The sequence below is a fragment of the Erpetoichthys calabaricus genome, chromosome 18, assembly GCF_900747795.2.
Source record: "Erpetoichthys calabaricus chromosome 18, fErpCal1.3, whole genome shotgun sequence".
Classification (NCBI taxonomy): domain Eukaryota; kingdom Metazoa; phylum Chordata; class Cladistia; order Polypteriformes; family Polypteridae; genus Erpetoichthys; species Erpetoichthys calabaricus.
The window spans coordinates 3,358,293-3,382,510 of record NC_041411.2 but is presented as its reverse complement, the minus strand read 5'-3'; the positions used below and the strand labels follow the sequence as shown (position 1 = coordinate 3,382,510).

Here is a 24,218-nt window from a genome sequence, read left to right as displayed (position 1 = left end):
AATCAACCGGAATGTTCAAGCAAATTCTAGAAAAAAAACCCGAACTAAATCCGTGAAGGAGGTCCCTCGTTTACTAGCTAAGCGGAGGTGAGGTACAGGCCCCAAAGTTGACGCTGAGCCTCTCTCTCGGATCAGCGTGAATATATCACTCCTGCAAGCGAACTCTAGCGCGATGAGAGAAGTCGCAAAATCAACCGGAATGTTCAAGCAAATTCTAGAAAAAAAAGAATCCGTGAAGTAGTTGAAAAGCAGACAGACAGATGGACGGGCAGGTGGACGTGGGATTTTTTTTGTGTAGATATCCACACTGCTCAGTCTTTACTGTTCACGCATATTAACTAATGGAAATGTATTGTGCATGTCTATCCTTACATGTATCCTCGCCGTTCATCTTTCGGTAACTTCGTGTGTTTGGACCGACCTCCAGCCCCTTCTCAGACTTGGTCATTTGGCCACCACCAATGGTAGACAAGCCTCCCTCCCCATTACGGGCCATGAAAACAGCATTTGAACGCTGCCCACGTTGAGATGGCGACTCAGCCTCCTCTACTCCAGTGCGTTCCCATGATGCCTTCTTCTCAGGCTCTTGTCATTTCACTCCCCGTCTGCTTTGACACTTCCCCTCTTTGATAGCGACTCTCAGCGTGCCTCCTATGCCTCGTGTGTCTCTCACTCACATTTTGAATTTTCAATCACATCACCACAGCCAGACTGACCAATCGCACTGCTGCAGGCAGCCTAACCAATCACGCCAAAGCCAAACTGACCAATCAGATTGCTCTAAGGCAGTGATACTTAAACTGTTTTTTTTTTCTTGTGATGCAGTCTGCACCACCCGGTCCATGACGATTGTCATATCGGGGTGTGGCGGCCATTGCAGAGTCGCCGCTGACGGTCATAGTGGAGCCGACTTGATTACAAACCGTACTCAACCTTTTCCTCGTGTGAGTCGCGACCCCAGTTTCATTGTGGTTTCATTTTGGCCATTTTAGACCCCAGAACTGAACGTGAAGAGTGCCAGCCAAGTGAACCGAGTGGCAGGTTTCCACAGTGCCAATGAAGTTCTGAAGGTTTCTCTAATAACCAATGTGCATTTATAAAGTACCTGACTAATTAAGAAGTTGACCATTAGGGCGCTGAAGGAATGGCTGCTGAAAATGAGGCATTGTGGTCATATGCGACTAATAAATTCAATTCAAAGTCAGTCATCTCAAGCAGTAATTAGCAACATTAATTAACGGGGTCCCATTCCTCTCTAATAACGTGATATTTTTTTCCTTCTCCATCTCTTGTAGGCTCACCCGTCAGTTAGAATCAAAGGGACAGAGCACAGCTACAACCCCGTGCTGTGTCAAGACGACAAGTGTCAGGCCAGCTCCAAAGGCAGCCACATGCACTGTCCCTTCTGCAGCGTCACCGAGGCCTACCAAGACCCAGTGATCCTGAGGGCACACTACCGAGTCAAGCACGTCGATAAGGGGATTGACTTTGCAGGTATGTCTCGCCCTTTTTTTCCTTTTATTGTCTGAAAGTAATTTACGCTGAAGTTAATGGCCTGGGCCTAACTGCGCCGTATTAATGTTTATTTATTTATTTATTTTATTCAATGACTAGCTGTACCCCGCAGCTGCTCCCATGTCGTAGTGAAACAGGACAAACAAAAAATTAAAAAGAAATGTAATTTTGGCCAAGCAGAAGGTGGTGGGTAAGCTCCAATGTCAAATGTCACCACTGTTTCTGATCGTGTTCAGCTCCTGATGGGAGAGCGTCCCCCACATGGGGAGAAGAGCACATGGCCACAATATAAAGGGTATGCTACCCTCTAAAACACACGGAGCTCTGATCTCTCTCTCGAAAATGTCAAGCGTTACTCCTGAACAATCTCTAGATGATAACGTCTGCTGAACAAACCGGTATTGCTAGCTAAGCAGAGGCCAGGTGCGCTCCAACACGTGGTGACAGGTAGAGCAACTCAAACAGAGGCTGGCGTGTGAGGGAGGAGGACCTCGTCTGGCTCCCTACTGCTGAGGTCCCACCTCCCCCTCCCCTCGGTCTGTAGCCTCCGTCTCGGATTTCCGTGAAAAAATCAGCGCTGCAAGTGAACTCTGATACTTGGCACGATGAGAGAAGTCGCAAAATCAACAGAATGTTCAAGCAAATTATTGAAAAAAACCCGATCTAAATCCGTGAAGTAGTTCTCTCGTGAAAAGCAGACAGACAGAAGTTTGATGATATATAATATAGCTATATAATAGAGATATAGATGTACATATATAGAGATATATAATATAGAGATATAGATATACATATATAGAGATATATAATATAGAGATATAGATATACATATATAGAGATATATAATAGAGCTATATAATAGAGATATAGATATACATATATAGAGATATATAATATAGAGATATAGATATACATATATAGAGATATAGATACAGATATACATATATAGAGATATATAGATATATAATAGAGATATAGATATACATATATAGAGATATATAATATAGAGATATAGATATACATATATAGAGATATATAATATAGCTATATAATAGAGATATAGATATACATATATAGAGATATATAATATAGAGATATAGATATACATATATAGAGATATATAATAGAGCTATATAATAGAGATATAGATATACATATATAGAGATATATAATATAGAGATATAGATATACATATATAGAGATATATAATATAGAGATATAGATATACATATATAGAGATATAGATACAGATATACATATATAGAGATATATAGATATATAATAGAGATATAGATATACATATATAGAGATATATAATATAGAGATATAGATATACATATATAGAGATATATAATATAGCTATATAATAGAGATATAGATATACATATATAGAGATATATAATATAGAGATATAGATATACATATATAGAGATATATAATAGAGCTATATAATAGAGATATAGATATACATATATAGAGATATATAATATAGAGATATAGATATACATATATAGAGATATATAATATAGAAATATATAGATATACATATATAGAGATATATAATAGAGCTATATAATAGAGATATAGATATACATATATAGAGATATATAATATAGAGATATAGATATACATATATAGAGATATATAATAGAGCTATATAATAGAGATATAGATATACATATATAGAGATATATAATATAGAGATATAGATATACATATATAGAGATATATAATATAGCTATATAATAGAGATATAGATATACATATATAGAGATATATAATATAGAGATATAGATATACATATATAGAGATATATAATAGAGCTATATAATAGAGATATAGATATACATATATAGAGATATATAATATAGAGATATAGATATACATATATAGAGATATATAATATAGAGATATAGATATACATATATAGAGATATATAATATAGAGATATAGATATACATATATAGAGATATAGATACAGATATACATATATAGAGATATATAGATATATAATAGAGATATAGATATACATATATAGAGATATATAATATAGCTATATAATAGAGATATAGATATACATATATAGAGATATATAATATAGAGATATAGATATACATATATAGAGATATATAATAGAGCTATATAATAGAGATATAGATATACATATATAGAGATATATAATATAGAGATATAGATATACATATATAGAGATATATAATATAGAGATATAGATATACATATATAGAGATATATAATAGAGCTATATAATAGAGATATAGATATACATATATAGAGATATATAATATAGCTATATAATAGAGATATAGATATACATATATAGAGATATATAATATAGAGATATAGATATACATATATAGAGATATATAATAGAGCTATATAATAGAGATATAGATATACATATATAGAGATATATAATATAGAGATATAGATATACATATATAGAGATATATAATATAGCTATATAATAGAGATATAGATATACATATATAGAGATATATAATATAGAGATATAGATATGCATATATAGAGATATAGATACAGATATACATATATAGAGATATATAGATATATAATAGAGATATAGATATACAGTACATATATAGAGATATATAATAGAGATATAGATATACAGTACATATCCATATTACTAACCGAGAATGCTAAACCGGATGATGGACGCAGGCACATCCGGCCATGGGCCGTAGCTGCAAAAAGACGTACTGCGCAGGCGCAAGAAAGGGCGGATGGGATACACACCAAGAGGGGGATTTAACAAGCCCCTGGAACACAAAAAAAAAGAACACAAAACCACCCCACACACCCTACAAGCAACGGACGGGACACACAGAAAGAGGGGGATTCAACAAGCCCCTGGAACACAAAACGAAAGAAGACGCTCGCTCAACAACAATCCTCACCCACACACCCCCCCCCAATCAATAAGAAGTGACACCCAAAGCCACATATCTAAAGGAAACGTCCATATTAAACATACGTCATCTCAAAATCTTCACACTAGGCAGCATAGGTGGATCTCATTAAAATAAAGCACTATTAACCGTTCAACTGGAGAAAAGGCTCCATATTAACAGTGAGTGCGAACCTCCTTAATACGTATCCATATTTCGCACGCTGAGGAACAAACAAGTCATGCATACACGGTCACGGGTACAAAACTATTCGGATTGGATAACGGAACCAAACACACGAACACGAATGAAACAAAAAGAATACACGGCGGCGCATACAACGCGCTTCGGAAAATACGTGAGAAAAAATGTCTCGGATCAAAAAACGCAAAGCTCAAGTAACCCCGTTACAGAGACGTGCCCAAATGAACAGACACATTGAACGTAGATGCATACAGCGCGCGTCTCAAAGTGCTGCATCAAAACAAGCACGATTTCAAAAGAAAGAGCTTGCGTCTCAGACATACAAAAAAGGGAGCAAAGCAACGCGCATATGACCTGACAGAAAACAAGCAAGCAGGACTCAAAAAGCAGAAAGCTCAACTGACCGACATACAAAAACGGACAAGGCACGATACAAACAATGCACGACGTAGAGTGAAACGGACTTTGCGCAAAGCGGAGGCGGATCAATTAAAACTCAAAAATAGCGCGTCACAAATAATGGACATGCAACAACGCGGCACTCAAACACCACAAGCAAAACATGCCCGTCGCAGACATCAACACCAGACGTCTGCTAAACTCTTACGCCAGTTGGCTGACAACGCTTTCAATAATGAGTCCACTATTGAGGAAAATTCATTGGGATTAATGAATGTCATTTGCAATCATTGTCATTCACTTAACTTCACAGAAGAAACAACTGGCAATACAAATAATGAATTTACACGTTGTTGTCAAAAGGGGCAGATTAGACTGCCTCCTTTACATTCATATCCGGAATATCTACAGAAGCTTCTAAGGATGTGCCTGAAAGTAAAAACTTTATGAACTACATTAGATCCTACAATAGTTCATTTGCTTTTGCATCTACCAGAGAACATAACAGGACACCAAAAGGCAATGGCCCATACTGCTTTCGCATATGTGGTTAACACAACGCACTATATTATGTCCAAAAAATATTAATGTTAATCACATTATTAACCAGGTCATTTCATTACTTCCTGGAGAGACACGGCTCTTTCTAAGCTCTGACAAAGTTGACTCTGATGACGACAATGAACATCTGAATTTCCCATTAGAATATTTGAACACTATTAACCCGGATGGATGACCACAACACAACCTTACCCTTAAAAACGGAACAATAATCATGCTATTAAGAAACCTTAACACTAAACAGGGTTTATGCAATGGCACACGGTTAGTCGTCAACACCATAACACACGATGTTATTCAAGCAACAGTTCTTTCAGATTCACATGCTAACAATACTGTTCTCATTCTTGGAATTGACCTTACGAGTTCTGACCTAGAATTACCTTTTACATTGAAACACCGACAGTTCCACATTAAACCTGCATTTGACATGACCATCACAACAAATCACAAGGACAAACCATGGACAAGGTTGGCATCTACCTCTCTGAACCCGTTTTTGGACATGCACAACTTTATTTTGCCTTCTCATGTGTTCGACGTTCATCTCACATTAAAGTTAAAATTAAAAATGATCCATGCCAAGGAAGACTCATTCAAAGACAAGACACCATCTTTACTACTGATGTTGTATACAGAGAAATATTCCAATAAAACATTACTCTATGCCAAACACTCTATTTTGTATTTATATAGGCATCATCCAAACCTGCACACTATTCTATATCTAATTCATACATCTCACTCTTTGTCATGCCCCAACGCCAGGGGTTGGCGAGCGAAGCGAGCAGGGGGCGGAGCCCCCTAGTATAGAGATATATAATATAGAGATACAGATATACATATATAGAGATATATAATATAGATATATAATAGAGATATAGATATACATATATAGAGATATATAATATCCATCTTACTAACCGAAGGTTGTAAACCGGATATGGACGCTTGTCGCTGGGCACATCGAGGCCCACGCGCACTGCTGCACTGCACAGAAAACACAGAAACGAGAAGGTTGTAAACCGGATGTCACGCACACTGCCGCAGTGCAACGAGCCCACCACCTGTAAACTACACCTGCGTCCCAAAATGCTGTGGCGCCTGCCGCGCGCGCCTACAATGTGCTTGCGAAAGGAGTCACGGCTCAAACCAAAGAAAACACAGAAACGAGACTACGACCTGTGAACTACACCTGAGGTAAAGTGTGCACGCCAGGTTGTACAGCCAAACAGATGCGACCGCCCACACCACCGCATATACCCTCCATGATATGTCTTCACGCAGCGGCTTCCCATGTCAGTAGTTCAAACGGTTTGATTTAAAATATTGGACAGACAAACGAACAGCCATGGTAGCATATTATATATAAAGATAGATACAGATGTATAGAGATCTATCTATCTATCTATCTATCTATCTATCTATCTATCTATCTATCTATCTATCTATCTATCTATCTATCATATAGTTTGGAATTCTGTTGTGAGTGATGTAACAGACAACACTGATTGGTGGCCCTGCTCTGTGAGTTTGCATGGTCTACCCCTTCATGACTGAACTCTTGTTACCCCTCGACACTTTCGTTTACATTTGACTGGGCAGATCTAGCAGAGCAGAGATCTCGCGTTCAGTACTGATGGGCCTCAAAGGTAGAATTCTGTGCCAGTGCCACATTTAAGGTCACTGAGCTCTTCTGTATGATGTGTTCTACTGCCAGTGCTTGTCAATGGAGATCGACCGTCTAAGTGGTTGACGTTCTGCACCTGTTAACAATGGATGCCTCTGTAACACCTGAACTCGGTCATTTAGACGGGTGTCTACATACTTTTGCCCATATGGGGTATATAGATGTGGTGGGCCATCAATTGTTGCTTTCTGCCACTTGTCACAACTGGAGTACATTCTACTTTCCTGCTACCCTCTAATTGGGCGAAGGCAGCGATTCGCAACAACATGCCATAGGGTCCATGACCCTCTTTGGCTGGTTTATCATGAATGTTAAAGTTGGGGGGGGGGGGGGGGGTCATCAGAGCTTCAAATGGATCAAGCATGATCATTAGAGTGGGGGATTGTAGGGAGCTCATACTGGATTGGCTGTTGCGAATCAGTGGGTGGGGTTTTGATTTCTAATTTAAATTTTAGAAAGTTCACCGTATTCATTTTTTTGACCCAGTGCTGATTTTTTTTTTTTTTTTATCTTCTTCATTTAGGTTTAAAGGTTCTCCGCTGCTGCAATCACTGCGAGATTGTGGGTACTATTAAGGGTGAAAAGAAATTCAAAGGGGCTCACTGGCACTGTTACCGGTGCCGCAATGGCTTCAACAGGCGGGACGAGGCAGTGAAGCACTATAAAACTCACTTCAGGAATCCGCACACCACCTTTCAGATCCAAATCACTCAGGTAAGTGAGAACAAACCTGGGGGGGGGCAAGGGGGGGGTGCATTTTACAGTATTTGACGTTCACGCCGCATTTTATATCCGACATTGAAGTTACGCTGTGTGTAAGTCGTGATGGGTTTCTTTTCTGCTCGAGTCGGCTGCTCTTAGGGCTTGTGTTTGCTTTGTCGAAGGCTGTCCTGGGGTCTCGTTTATAAAAGTTTGTGTGGATTTGGGCGTCAAAATGCGGCCACGGCAAACAAAACAAAAAACAAAGGAAAATGTGTGGGCCAGAAGAAAATCTGATTTATAAAACCTGGCGGGTGCACATTTCTTTGCAATTTACTGTTCATGAGAATGCGCCACTGTGACGGTCCGCTCAGCTCTACACTCTCATGTTGCCCCCCTAACTGAAACCACAGACCACGATGAGCCGTGCAAATGATGGGACAGACTTGCAACAAGGGGCAGGTGTAAAAGTGCCAATGCTTTGATTAACAATAAGGTGTCTCAGAACAAGCACAGTGCCATGCGATCTTCTTTGATTAAATAATCGAATAATAAATATATAAAACAAAAAAAATACATGAGGCTGGAAACATTTCTGAAAACTCAGTCCCCGTTGCAGACTTTCTAAAACTGACATCTCCAAATGGGACCCCACGGCCAGAGGAGGCGAGGCATCCATCTGACAGGCACAGCCAGCTGTCGGCCACACCGAGTGTCACCTCACTCCTTCGACTCCCGCTGCCATCCATCCGCCTCATTCGGGATCGAGCATCGGGCTGCTCCAGGTGTCCAACCAAATGTTCATTTGTTGTACCCCCTCTCCAGCCCCCTCGAGCGCCGACCCCACTCTTTTCCTGGCTGCCTGCTTACTTCCCCTTTTAACCTCCCGAATCTCTTCCCGTCGTTCCCTGTCTTACTCTCGGCCATGTCGGCTCCCCTTATATTGGCTGGATTGGGCACAGATGTGACCCTCTGCCTACTCGGAGGCGTGAATACGACACCTGACTGATCTCCTCGTGTTGCCACATGAGTGCGCGATCAGCCACAGTCAACCCTGGAGCAGCACTGTCACGCGCACGTCCACAGCCTTGTCTGGGTGTTGATTATTTATTTAAAATATATCTATAAAACAATACTTTTTAAAAACCACACTTATATTAAGTTAAAAAGTGCACTAAAAAGTAAAAAAAAATAAGTCTCTCATCCATCCATCCATCCATTATCCAACCCGCTATATCCTAACTACAGGGTCACAAGGGTCTGCTGGAGCCAATCCCAGCCAACACAGGGCACAAGGCAGGAAACTAACCCCGGGCAGGGTGCCAGCCCACCACAGGGCACACACACAGGACAATTTAGGATCTACAATGCACCTAACCTGCATGTCTTTGGACTGTGGGAGGAAACCCACGCAGACATGGGGAGAACATGCAAACTCCACGCAGGGAGGACTCGGGAAGCGAACCCAGGTCTCCAGATCTCCCAACTGCGAGGCAGCAGCGCTACCCACTGCGCCACCATGCCGCCTTCGCCCCTTCAATGACGTTTAATTTAAAACCAGCTTCATATTCTCTTCTGATCAAACGCTCCGTCGTAGATAAGGGATGCTCTTACGATGAGGGGGTGAGATACAAAAAAGACAAAACGGTGCAAATGGGAAGAACGCAGTACTAAGTGCAGTAACAGCAGGAATCTAAATCTGAAACGCACACACCCAAGCTTTATAAACGATGCCCCCGGTACATCAAGTAGCAAAGTGGAAACGACGTGATAGTTGCTTTGGCTTGAATGAGGGAATATTCATGGCTGACGTCGGCTTGTGTTACCACGTCTCGGTCACCGGAATGAAGACAACAAACTCTGATGGGGTGCAGTCAAAAAAAAAAAAAATGTCCACAGGTGTGTAAATCCTCGCTGGTCAGACCTGAAGAGCAAAAAACCTGCCGCCCCATGGCCTTCTGGGAACCCCCAGCACAACCAGTAAAACACTTTGATTTGTGCCTTTTGCTTCTTTTTTTTTTTTTTTCTTGCAAAGGAATGTTTATACTGGGTGGCACACGAAAAACCGAACCAACTCCGTCGGCATACGTTTCTTAGCCCGTACACGAAAACGAAAGATATGCAATACAAAAATCCAGTTGCTATTGTTTGAAGGAGCCACGTGCAATAAAATACACGTTTTTAATTGTCGTTGTCCTTCAGTTCTTGGACACAAGTAGTTCTGCACGGCTTCATTATGAAGTGAGTGCGACACACGTTGACGAGACCTGCGCGAGACATGCACTTGTTGTGCCAATTTACGTGTCGATTTCCTAGGGCCATCCGTTCCTGGATATCTGCTACGACCACAGGTGTACGAACGGACGGCGCCCGATTCTTTTTGCAGTTTGCAACTGACCCAGTCTCACGCCACTTCTTCACCAACTCGTGAATATTGCTCTTTGCTGTTAGGTTTACGCCAAGAAACTTCAGTGTGAAAATATCCCGCGTTTCCTTAAAAGAACCGGTAGACACGTACGCCTCCGCTATTCCGATCCTCTCTTCCGGATCTCTTTCACTGGCTCACAGCTTCCTTACTAATGCAGAGTTGGGGCTGCTGACCCGTCACGATCTTAACGGCAACCGCCTGTATAATAGCTGGAGCCAGTCGTTCGGAGTCGGTTCGGTTTTTCATGCGCCACCCTGTATATTCTAATGAGGGTGGAGATGAGACGGTGGTAACAAAGGGACACTCTAGAATTGTGGGTAATGTTAACGCTTGTTCTGTCTTACACCCAGGAGGTTAACAGCCGACAGTATTACGAGCAGAGTGCCGAAGCCCACGCTAAAGCCTATGGAGGGCTCACCATCACGGCTGGCACGAACGGAGACTACAGCAGCATCGGCTCGGTTTTTGCCCAAACCGTCATATCTTCAGCAGCTGGCACGGAGACGTTCCTGACTGATGTGTCCAAGGTAAAGATGTTCACCGCTGACTTGATCTTGTGGATGTGCCGTGTAAAATAGTCGATTAGGCAAACGGAGAACGTACCGCGGCTTTAAGCCTAGCATCAGTTTCATGGCTTGTCCCTGCTGACTGCCCCCATTTGTGATTTATGGTGTTTTATGTTCTTTGATACCCTCGTCTGGGTCTAAGTGCCTTACTTCTTCGACCTTTTAGAGCTTTATGTCATTGTCCCCGCCTAATAAGTGGCGGTCTCGTTTTCTGGATGTCTTTAGGCTGTCAAAAATGTCAATTTTGTTAACGGATATTCAGCATTCCTTCTCTCTTTAGCCATTACTATTGCTTCATTTCTTGATATGTCCTAATTCTCTGGCCTACATTGCAGTTCCTGTTTTAGAAAGCAAGCATATAAACGAATCATAGCCAGCGCAAGCTGCATTAACGTTTGCATTAGAAGACACTTGGGAGATGAGATCTTCAGAAGTACAGTTGTAAAGGTCAAAGTGTGGAAAGACAGAATGATAAACACATCTGCTTACCTCAAGACCAAGAAGTCTCATAGGCCTATTCATAAAAAAAAAATAAATAAAGTGATATGGGGCTGCTGGGCCGAGAAAGGCCATGTCAAGTCAGCCAGTGCTCAGCATGGATTGTTTTTTTAAAGGACAGCAGTGTGAATAATGGGATAACAGTTGGCGCAGAAGAGACTGTGGGACCAGCTGCTCATTCGTCGAGAAGACAAACGCTGATCCTCATGGACTCTGATGACGCTGGAAATATGGCGTATGAGGATACAGGCAGCCTCGTCACCGAGACGGTAGGTTCCTTTTTAGCAGCATTTTGAGAATGGGGGTTGGAATAATGTTCAGTAATCAATGAATTCAGCCATTTTCCAAATCCATGTACTGCAAATCAAGGTTTGGGGGGATCTGGGGCTCGTCTCAGCAGTCATGTGAAAAAGGACGTACAACCTGCTATGGTTTTATGTATTGGGACATAGTTAAAAATAAAAAAAAAAAAAAAACATCTGGTCCTGAGCAGGTTCTAAAATGATTTCAGTCTAACGTTGGGTGGAAAACAACACATCAGAGTCCACCATGTCATTTATTTATTTATTTAACAGTCGTCGTTTTCTTCTTTCGGCTGCTCCCGTTAGGGGTCGCCACAGCGGATCATCTTCTTCCATCTCTTCCTGTCCTCGTCATCTTGCTCTGTGACACCCATCACCTGCATGTCCTTTCTCACCACATCCATAAACTTTCTCTTAGGCCTTCCTCTTCTCCTCTTCCCTGGCAGCTCTATCCTTAGGACCCATCACTCATTATACCTAGCATCTCTCCTCTGCACATGTCCAAACCAACGCAATCTGCCTCTCTGACTTTGTCTCCCAATCGTCCAACCTGAGCTGACCCTCTAATGTCCTCATTTCTAATCCTGTGCATCCTCTTCACACCTTCATTGTAAGGTGACCTTGAGTGTTAAGAAAGGCACCCATTAAATCTTCTTTCGACTACTCCCGTTAGGGGTCGCCACAGCGGATCATCTTCTTTCATATCTTTCTGTCCTCGTCATCTTGCTCTGTGACACCCATCACCTGCATGTCCTCTCTCACCACATCCATAAACCTTCTCTTATACCTTCCTCTCCTCCTCTTACCTGGCAGCTCTATCCTTAGCACCCTTCACTCTTTATACTCAGCATCTCCTCTGCACATGTTTAAACCAATGCAATCTCACCTCACTGTCTTTGTCTCCAAACCGTCCAACCTGAGCTGACCCTCTAATGTCCTCATTTCTAATCGTGTCCATCCTTGTCACAAATCTCAGCATCTTTAACTCTGCCACCTCCAGCTCTGTTTCCAGCCCCTATAACATAGCTGGTCTCACTACCATCCTGTAGGCCTTCCCGGTCACTCTTGCTGATACCCATCTGTCACAAATCACTCCTGACACTCTTCTCCATGTTTCTCGAGGTAAGGATACATTTTCTATTTGATTGTATGAGTTCTCACATAATTACAGAACTAATTTTAAACGAAACCAACGAATGGCATGAAAAATGAACATTTAAGATGGAAGCTTGAATGCACTTCTTTACGCAAAGAGTTATTGGAATGTGGAACAAACTACCGAGTGTAAAGACAAGACAGACAACCATAAAGGGTCTGGGGCACATCGAAGGTGAACCCCTTAAACTGAAAAGTGCAAAACGCTCAAAAAAGTGTGTTGAGACTTCTTGTTAAGTTCACGGAGTCTCTCTAAGGTGGCTACGTTTCTGGGAAAGAAGTGGCGGATCCAGGTGGCTTGACCCCAGAAGTGATGTCAGTGTTGGAGGGATGTCAATCTTCTTTTCTGTAGAGGGGGAAAGGAGGAGAGAAATTGTTACTGCTTAGTGCCCTCGTGTGCTCCAGGGATGTAATCTAATTATCCAAGTGCGCGCGTGTGACACGAGTTATTAAGTTGAACCAGAAATCTTGGCAGCTATTAGGAAGCATCTGCTTGAGAAGATGGGACAGCTTAGCTCTTAGCTACACAGACGAGGGACACATGGACTGAGTGGTCTCCTCTCATTTGTCCTTGTGGGTAAGGGCCAGAGGCAGCATTATACAGGAGGCCCACTTAAATCATAAAGATCAGTCTTCACTGAAGAGAGATATCAGGTATAACAATGGAACTTAAGGGATGATTTATTATGGTGGGGGGAAACCTGGATAAATTGAACCTGACATTGGTTGATGTTAACACACCAAATGTCGACGATAAAGAGTTCATGGTGAAAGGCTCTTGTGCAGTGATTAACGAAGATCATGCACTGAGTAGAAAGACAGATTTCACAGTTAACTTTGGCCACAGCTTTTGGTAGTAGAAATGGAACAAAATATTTGACTTGTAATGGAGGGACTGGCATCCCATAGGAGATGGGGGGGATGGGATTCCATCATGGACACTCATCCAGGCTAACTATCTTTCCCAGCCTGGAGGCCATAGTGCAGTGCTTCCCAGTGTCATATGTCCTCCCCTTATACACAAAATGGCTGGTGGAACAACCGCAGGGCATGCTGGGAGCTGTAGTCCTGATGGGCAGCTCTGTTGGGATACTTGGGTGCTTACAGGGGAGCTCTACCACTGATTTAGGGGACCTGTGGTGTGCAGAGAAATCTTACTACAGTGCATTGTCCAACAATGGCGAGAACCCGCAGTGGAGCGCCCATCTTCGTTTGACCTCGGCTTCAACTAGAGTAACAGCAGAGCGCTGCACCGTGTGTGTTCCAACTACCCATAAGCCATCAGGAGACATGTTGTTCTGCCTCCTTTTCTCTCTGTTGGTGGCGACCGCGAGATTCTCCTCCTCTTAACGTCTGCTTTTCTTTTCTTGTCTCCTCCTTCAGGTCGGAGAGGCTGTGGAACAGAATTTGCTGCTGGAGAAGCAACTTATCGAACTTCATCAACAGAATCAAAGCCTGCGGCTAGAAAAAGAGGAGACGGAGAAGAGGCTGAGAGCAGAAATCCAGCAACTCAAAGATCATGTAGGCAGCAAGTGTGAGATGTCGTGCTTGATGAGGGTCTGTGCGTGTGGATGTAAATGTGTTTAGTGTGTGTAACTAGCATATTCCATCTGTTTCTACCTGATGGTTAGCGCATGTCGTGTAACTCTCTTCTGATCAAAGCGAGTGGCAGAGAAGGAACCATCAAAGTTGCCATGAAACGCTTTTCCAAGTCAGTCAGGTCTTCCTTCTGCGTAATCCTCCATTTTTGTAACACCCAGTTGAGGGTTTCAGGGACCGGATAAATTAAGGTGTACATTAAGGGCAGCAGTGCATCATGGGGCGCTGTAAAGCACACACTGTGAAAAGGGGGTCGATTTAGAGTTGAAGATGAATGTAACCTGCACCGTTTGGGATGTGGGTAGAAGTCCCTGTGAGTTTATTTTACCTCTGTGGTGTGTTTGTATCGTCATTGTACAGGACGTTGCTAATTCTTCTGAGATCACATGATCAGTTTATAGCTAACCTATTTGCCAGCTGCTGCTTTTGATCCACCACTTTATTTTTTCTCATTTTTACTTTCTCGTATACAAAGTATAGGGAAAATATTGTAATCATCCAAAGATTCAGTGTCGAGATTTTCATGAATCTTGATGTTTTAGACCTCCCTGACTTTCTTGTATACGAAGTAAAGGGAGAGTATTGGAGTCCTCCAAAAATTCCATTTCGAGATTTTGATGAATCTCGATGTTTTAGACCTCCGAGTCCAAAAATACAATTTTTAGCATTCTCTGTGTGTGTGTGTGTGTGTGTGTGTGTGTGTGTGTGTGTGTGTAAACACCTGAGTACGCTTTCACTTTGGTCAACCGGTCAACCAAATTTTGTATACAAGTATTCCGTACAAAATGTACATTTCTGTCAACTTTTGCGCTATTTCCGTTAACCGGAAGTGGTACTTTACCTTTTATTCATGTAGCTACACAGTCCAATTTATTCAACTTTACTTTTATAATAATTGTTCAATAGATTATTGATTTGATTTGATTGAGTTTGTTGTTGAAAGTTCTTTAATGTACATAATATAAAACTATAAACCTTGTCTTACGGTTTACTCCTCAAATATCCATGCCCATATCTGAGAGTACGAGAAAGTCAAGGGGAGACCACTCCCGATTTTTACATCTCCGGATCCGCTGATTTAAATTCTGAACCTTGTACGTCTACATGAGGATCAGCACCTCCATGTTTCTGGGAAAGAGTATTTCCTCTCTTCTCCTGGTCGGGCATGAGGAGTTACCTCACGCGGAGGTGGTGAAGCATCTCGGGGGGCCTCTCTGAGTTCGATTTACTTTCTCACAGGGAAAATATTGTAATCGTCCAAAAATCCTAAATTTTAAAAGTTTGATGATTCTTGACGTTTTAGACCTCCCTGAGTCTGAAAATACCATTTTTGAAATTATTTGTGTGTATGTGAACACAATAACTTGAGTTCGCTTTCACTTAGGTCAGCCAAATTTTGCATACAAGTATTGGGTACAAAACGTAGATTTCTATCAACCTTTGGACTATTTCCACTAATCAGAAGTGGTACTTTCCCTTTATGTCATACAGCTGTACTTCAATATATTATTAACTAGGGGGCTTCACCCCCTGCTCGCTTTGCTTGCCAACCCCTGGCCTGTGCTACGCGCCAGCCACTTTCCATCTCTGCCACTCACATATGTGGATTTCACTTTCACCGGACAACAAATCTTTTATTTCTCGCTTATATGCCTCTTCTTTGGGAAGAAACACGACGTTTCCCTGATGGCAACACAAATTAGACGATCTACAAGTCTCTGACTTAAATATATTCGATCTCTTTTCACTGTTCCCGTTATTTCACCGAGTAATAATTTCCATTTGTTTACGCTAATGTGATCTTTCCTATCCTTTTTTTGAGACTTTTGAATTTTTGTCCTTTCATTATCTCTAACCTGCTCTGTGTGTGTACCACGCCAACGTTTTGGAACCTCTTTATGACATTCTACTTTGTCGTCTGCTCTTTGTCTTTTATTTCTGACCCCTGGCATGGTTAAATTTCTTTTGCACAAAGTCTCGTCTCGCGGGATGTGAAAGTATCTCTCTGAGAAAGTCACGTCTCGTCCCTAGATTTTTTTTTATATATTAGAGAGATTTGATTTGTTGTTGATGGTTCTTTAATGTACATGATATAAAGATATGATCATTGTCTTGGGGTTTGCTCCTCAAATATCCATCCACATGTCTGAGTATACGAGAAAGTCGAGGGGAGACCACTCCCGTTTTTTTTTTTTTGTAGTGTAATTGTTCCCCCCAGAAGTAGTAGCTCATCAGTTGAATAAGCCGTACGGCCCTCTTTGGCGACTGAAGGACAGCCTCGTGTGGCCTCCTGTTTATAAATCAAGAGTTTGCCGTTTGATTCCACCACAATGTGTCGTGGCGCACTGTGGGTCCCGGCACCTCTGAGCCTACGTGATACCAGGAGGCCTCAAGACTTCGATCGGGTTAACTTCTTGTGATTCACCCTTCATCCACATGCTGCTGCCATCTCACCAAACCCTTCATTTTCTTGTTGTTTCGCCTTGCTGATTCTTCATCATCCTCAGCCCCTCTTAGCTCTGGTGTTCCATTCTTGGTCCTGTACTTTTTAACACTTTACATGCTGCCTTTAGGTTCCATTATTAAGAAATATGGCTTTTCACTTTCATTTTCATGCTGACGATACACAGCTTTACTTGCCAATTGAAACTTTACAGGAAGGTCCAGGCCACCTTTTACATGAGTGTTTAAATGAAACAAGATCCTGGGTGGCAATACATTTTCTTCAGCCCAAATGAAAAGAAAACAGAAATACTGATTTTTGGAAATGTTGAAATATCACCTTCTCTAAATAATGCTCTAAGTATCATATGAGAGGCCTTGTATCAAGAACTTGGGGGTTATTTTTGAGAGAACTTTTGAATTCGATGAACAGATCAGTTCTGCCGTTAGATCCAGTTTTTTTTTATCAGTTGAGACTTTTGTCAAAGGTCAGGGCCTTTTTTATACGCTTTTATAACCTCCAGGTTAGATTATTGTTATAGTCTGTACCTTGGGGTTGATCAGGCATCATTACACGGCCTACAGACGGCACACAATGCTGCGGCCCGTTTTATACCTCGCACTCGCAAATGTGATCGTATTTCTCCACTGCAGCAGTTGAGGCCAAACTGTTTTCATGGTTAGAGATGTCAAGCCGCAGAAAACGAAGGGTGAATGACAAGAGGGAATGCAGAAGTAGAATGACAATAAACCAAGGAGTCTACTTCCAAAGATGGACTGGTCAGTAGGGCTGAGCCTGTGGTTAAGGGGCTGCACTCATATCTGGAAGGTTCCTGGTTCAAATCCCATTACTTTCAGAAGGGATCCTACTCTGTTGGGCCCTTAACCTTACAATTGCTCCAACGGTGCTCTGAAACAACCCCCCCATAAAAACATCAGGCAAAAATAAAATTTCCCCTCTGCGATTAATACAGCATATCAAATGTTGGTAATTTATTTGTTACTTTTTGAGTTCACCTGTCACTCCTTTTCCTTTCTCAGATGGCTGGTCTCGTACAAGCAAACGTAAAGATGTTTGAGGAACTCCAGCTTTATCGTGCGGCTGACGACACAGAGCACAAGATTGCTAAATTGGTGAGTCCTCCTGCGTTTATTTTTTTTATAAATTATGTAATTGGGGAAAAAAAGATAGAATGTAAACTGAATTGAGAGTCTGAATACTACCATTTGAAAAGTGTGCGTAAGGTTTTCAGTTTCGGCTGTCTTTTTTTTTTTTTTTTTGGCCATCTAGCCATAGCTAATGTAAAATATAAAGTGCTCAGCCTTTCTAAAATAATTAAGTATCTATCTATCTATCTATCTATCTATCTATCTATCTATCTATCTATCTATCTATCTATCTATCTCATAAACGTTGAGCCACATTCTTTCTTTTCACCTGTATTTTACTTAACCCTTTAAACAATTGAAGAAGGAAAAGTACATACATTCATTTACTTACTTCCCTCAAAGATGGCCGAATTGCTGCAACACAGCCCAAAAAGCCCCCCCCCCCCCCCAACCCACTGGCTTTCTTAAATGACCTGATTCAGTTGGTCAGTCAGTGTCTGACCCACTTTGTCCTGAACAGGGTCACAGGGAGTGACGTATGCAGCCTATCAGAGCTTAACATAAGGCAGGAAGAAACCCTGGACAGTCCATCGCAGGGTGAACACACACATGGGCCAGTTTAGCGTGGCCAGTCCATCTAACCTGCACGTCTTTGGACAGCGGGAGTGAGCGGAGTACCGGAAGGAAACTCGCACAGACACAGGGAGAGACCATGCAAACTCCACACAGGGAGGACTCGGGACACCAAACCTGCGAGGCAGCAGCGTCACTGTGCCACCCTGTCCTGGTTCCATTGCATATGAGAGACTTTTATCTACTAAACGAGAGGAATTTTTCAGCTTTCTATATTTAAGAATTTTTTTTTTTTTTGAGTAAAGATATTTTTGAATGTTAACGTTATTGGTGTTGTAATTTGTATATGCAGTATAATTTCTTTACAAACTATATACGAGGGGGTACCCAAAAATAACTGGAATTGAAATAAAAAAAATTGTTTCAACAATTTTTACTTATTGAAAATACCAAAAATAGCGTACATAATACATAATAAGAACTGCGATGGGCTGGCACCCTGCCCGGGGTTTGTTTCCTGCCTTGTGCCCTGTGTTGGCTGGGATTGGCTCCGGCAGACCCCTGTGACCCTGTAGTTAGGATATAGCAGGTTGGATGATGGATAAATTTACTTCCATTAAAGGTTGGATTTCTCTCATTTTTTTTCCATGTCAGACTAAAGTACTTCACCAAAAGGTGACTTATTTTTTTTTTTTTACACCCCCTTTTTACTCTTCTCTCCCAAGGATGCCAATAATGGGGTCATTGTACACAGCGGCCGTTTTTCCTGTCACCTTATTGCTTTGTTTTTGATTTCACCTGAGGGTCTCTTTACGTGAAACTGTCTTCCTTGATATTCCATTTTGCTTCCTGTGTCCTGCAGCTGGAGACAATGGAGAGGCAGCACAGCGACCTCCTGCACACTCAGCTCGCATGCTTGAGAAAGGAAGTGCTGCGTAGTTCGATGCCACTGACCGTGAACGGGGACACAGAGACTCTGCGCCTGACTCTGCCCCATCATAACGAGAACCACGGCGGCCATGTCATCTCCCTCTTGGAGTCCCCTCATTGCACGGGGCGGGAGGCAGAAACGGGCGGACTGGCGGCACTGGAGATTGTGGAGGTGCAGCTCGAACCCGCTGCCGATCTGCACAAGGCCGGCGGCACATCGGAGCGCCCTTACCACGTGGAGGACGTCCCGCCACAGAGGACTCTTGTCACGGAAAAACGGAAAGCTGCGGAGCGTGCCGAGGTGGGATGTAAAGCAAAAATACAGAAGGTGATCGGAAGCTAAAATAGGAAATGCACACACACACTGTCGCAGTCTGGACTGCCGTCTTCTTGACTGAAACACCTTTTTCTGTTTTGATTTTATACGTTATAGCCGACTGATGTCCATTTTTTTTAATCAGTCATTCTCTGAAGAAAAAAAAAAAAAGTAGAATTTTTCTTATGATTACTACGTGTAAATTAGAGCCTTTTTATCCCGTTCCAAGTCTTATTTCTTTATAGCACCGTTCCCCGTGAGGGAGGCCAAACGAGAACCCTTTATATTCATTGGACTCTGTGCTTCAAGTCACAAAACGCAGCTGGATCTGAAGTGAAACCTGCCATCTTGAAGGAACCTGACCGACATCGGACCTGAACCTGGGCGTGGCTTCTAAGGCTTAACGAAGTCGTGTCCAGTTTGGCGCCGATTCTTCACGTGCTCGGTTCTGAACGTTTCTTGCATGCGCAAACCTTTTATTTCTTGTTTTGAGGACCTTGGGAGTATTTGCATTGGATTGATGGCATTTCCCCATCTTCTAGAGTGGCGATTTTTAAAAAGTACGAGAGCCTATTCAGTAAGTGTTTAGGGGGGGACGACACAACTGGATGTGATTTGACACACAACTTTTTATTCATGTTGTACTCCTGTCAGGACCCCGAGATGAAATGACCTGTGGGAATGGAAAGGCCACCAGAAAGGGAAATGCGGATAATGTTGTTTTCTATTTTTTAAAGTATTGTGCGTCTGGGGTGTGGCGTGGGTGCTGTGAAACGGAGAAAACAGGGGGGCTTGAAGTTCTCGTGACGTAAGAATCAAGTGGAGAAGGAAGCAGGAAGTTCCTGCCACGGCCCACCTCCCTGGCCGTGATGACATTTGTAAGCATCTCCCTTTATTAATAAAACAACATAACATCTGTCTTGGAGAGTCTGTCGCCATCGCCGTGTCCGTCGCGGAAATCTGCTGAGACACAACACGTACGGGGGCCCTCTGTAATGTTTAGGACGCAGGCACCTTTTCTTAATCTCGATTTCTACCCTCTGCTCCACAGTTTAAAATGACAAGTCAAACGATTGAGAACGGGGATTAAAGTGCACATCGCAGACTTTGATTGAAGGGGATTTGCAGACACGTCAGTCGCACAACGCTTTCCTACCATGTCAGTGCCTTCAGGAATCCCCCAGTCATCTCCAGTAAGAGATGCTGAGAGGCTGGTCCTGGATTATACGAGTCCTCTTGTGGTAGACCAGCTGCCTGTCGGACAAAGCCTGGAGTGGAGGATGCAGTTATCTCTCTCGTCCACAAGGCTTGGCCACACTGTGTGCTTTCTAAACAGCAGGCCCTGGACTACTAAAGGAGCTCAGTGGTCTCCTGAATGAGAAGAAGAAGAGCATTCAGAGCAAGGGCTGAAGAAAAAGCTGAATGAAGGAAAGGAGACTAAAGCTGACATAGAAAAGAAACTCGCTCAGAGTAACATGAAGGACGTCTGGAATGGACTGGTCTGGTCATCACTGCTGGACTCCAGCAATCTGGTGCTAGAAGGAGATGTGGACCAAACTAACACCCTGAACCAATTTCTTCATAGATTTTGACCCCCTCTGCCACCTTCTTCCAATGACCAGTCTCCTCACAGCATCTCTTCTACAAGGAGAACTCCTATCACGTCAACTGGAATGGCCAGTGATGAATCCACCTCTGACCATAACTGAAGACCAAGTGAGAAGGCAACTGAGGAAGCTACACTCTGGAAAAGCCGTGGGACCAGATGGAGTCAGTGCTTGAGCTCTTAAGGCCTGTGCCGACCAACTTTGTGGTGTCCTCTGTCACCTGGTCAGTCTGTCCCTAAGGCTCCAGAAAGGGCTGCTATTGTGGAAAACATCTGTCAAACGGTGGGTGCCTCTTCACCTAATGACTACAGACCAGTGACAACTTACATCACACATCATGAAGACCTTTGAGAGGCTGGCTGCTCCAGGACTATACGAGTTCTCTTGTGGTAGACCACCTGTACCAGGGGGCCAATTATCTGTCTGCTCCACAAGACTTACTCTCACCTGGTCAAAGCTGGCCACACTGTGAGGAGGATGTTTTTTGGTTTCTTCAGTACCATCCAGCCATCCCTGTTAAGGGGTCAGCTCAGAGATATACAGGTGGGTGAGCCGGTGGTGTCCTGGATGATGGACTATCTGACGGGCAGGCCACAGTTTGTAGGACTCAAGGACGGGAGCACCACAAGGAACAGGCCTGTCCCATTTTCTATTCACTCTGGACACCTCTGACTATCTAAATATAACAGCAGGTCAGGTCACCGGCAGAAATTCTCAGCTACTTCTGCACTTACCAGGTGGAGAACTTTGAGAATTGTCTGCAATTTAACATCAGCTAAGCCAAGGCACTGCTTATTGATTTATTTACCTCAACCAAAGAGCTACTCGGTCAAGTCACTGTTCAGGGAGTGGATGTGGAGGTCTGGTACTCTGCTACACGTACGTGGGGGTCCACATCAATGACAGACAGGACTGATATCATAACACAGAGGAACTAGAGAAGAAAGGGCAAAGCAGACTCTTCTTGCTTAGGAGACTGCGTCCCTTTCATGAGGTACTGACATCTTTTCACCTCTTCTACAGCTTTGTGGTGGCCAGGGTGGTGTGCATCATTTCAATTAGCTAATTAGAAGGACAGTTATAGGATGCACTCAGTTTGAAGACAAAACTGAGTGCCATTGTGAACAATGCTGCACATCCTCTCAATAACAAGCTAACATTGGGGACTTTCAGCCAACGAACTATTGAGCAGAAGCGTGTCAAGAAAAGCAACTCGGGGTTCTTTCTACCAACAGCAATACGCCTGCATAGTGCCTCACTGGGACAACCAAATCAGAATTTTTTTTGTTTTTAATTTTCTTTCTTTTTAGACATTTTGGTGTATATTGGAGAGGTTTGTTGTTTGCCATAATAATAATTTTTCTATAAAAAATCCCAGACGCCCCCCCCCCCCCCAATAAAGTTTTCTGTGCCATTCCGTTTCTCATCCACTGGCTAATGTGTGCGGATTCACAATACGGAGTCTGACAAATGAAAAGAAACCATTCAAGCCATTGGGATTTGTTCATTAAGCTGATAGCTAAGTTGTCCCATGTATCTCTCCTCCTGGTATTTCTTAAAAGTTGTGAAGGACGCTACTTCGACTCCATGTCTCAAGATGTTTCTTCCAGATATCCACAAAACTTTGCTTAAAGAAGTGCTTCCTGGCTTCCATCCTAAATGCTCTTCCATTTAATTTCCACCGGTGTCCTTGAGTACGGGAGTCACCCTTCACAGGAAAGAGTTCTGCTGGATCTACTTCATCACAAGCCCTCAAGGATGTGGAATGCCTGGATTAGTTCACCGAGCGGATTCCTCTAACGCAATACAAGTCCTCAAGTCCCATGATGCACCTGGTTGCTCTCTTCTGCACACCGTTAAGTGCTGCTATATCTTTCTGGTAGTGTGGTGACCAGAACTGCACCCAGTACGCGAGATGCGGCCGCCACTTGTGCATTATACAGTCCCAAGCATAATTATCTCTCAATTTATATTCAATACAGTAGTTTTAACGACATAACCTAACATTTTTTTTGCCTTTTCAATGGCTTTTGCACATTGGTGAGACAACAAGAATGTTGTCATCATAAAGTGCTAAATCCTTTCTTCCATCTTGTATTTATAACTGACGTTCCTTTTTTTCACATTCCGTTTTCTATATTATAATTAATTTTTCAATTCGTGTTCGTCCAATTCTTTTGCTTATTTTCTATTATCTACCATTCTTCCAATTTTAGTGTCATCTTCGAAATGCACAAAGTTTACTAACTTTGTCGTTAGCGGAGACTGCAGCAACCCCACCCCGGTCTATGTAAAGCGCTATATAAATGTTAACTATCTGTCTAGCTAAGTCGTCCACTCCCGAGACTTCGCACCACCAATTCACGCTGGCAAAGCGAAATCACCAACAAGTTATGCTCAACGCGTCTCATTTAGAAACGCGTGAGTATCTTGGCCGAATGTATCGAAGTGGCGTTGTTGTCACCTCAGCTTTGTCAATGTCATCCTAACTCTCAAATAAGTGATGCGCTACACTTCCAACTGAGACATCAGTCGACTGCACGTGGACGACGCTGCTGAATGGTGGTTCAGCTGTCAATCTCATAAATCGTCCAATTCAATACAAAGCCGGGCTCTTGAGTGTTAATCTGACTGGTCCTACAAGTCGCCAATCATGTAGAACAACGGAACGGTTTGGCCATTCAGCAGCCAATC

At 42.6% G+C, this 24,218-nt stretch overlaps 1 protein-coding gene across 3 annotated transcripts in view; it reads left to right on the top strand.

Annotated features, from left to right (window-relative positions):
* zgc:193801 (uncharacterized protein LOC564476 homolog) overlaps positions 1-20,824 on the top strand; it is a 34,040-nt gene extending 13,216 nt beyond the window's left edge. For all 3 annotated transcript variants that reach the window (XM_051921064.1, XM_028824561.2, XM_028824559.2), the window contains 7 exons: positions 1,296-1,494; positions 7,823-8,013; positions 10,777-10,953; positions 11,607-11,759; positions 14,331-14,468; positions 18,030-18,122; positions 19,534-20,824. In XM_051921064.1, coding sequence (XP_051777024.1) covers positions 1,296-1,494; positions 7,823-8,013; positions 10,777-10,953; positions 11,607-11,759; positions 14,331-14,468; positions 18,030-18,122; positions 19,534-19,944 — 1,362 coding nt within the window. In that variant the 3' untranslated portion in view covers positions 19,945-20,824. The remainder of the gene's footprint in view (positions 1-1,295; positions 1,495-7,822; positions 8,014-10,776; positions 10,954-11,606; positions 11,760-14,330; positions 14,469-18,029; positions 18,123-19,533) is intronic.
* Positions 20,825-24,218: the final 3,394 nt, after the last annotated feature.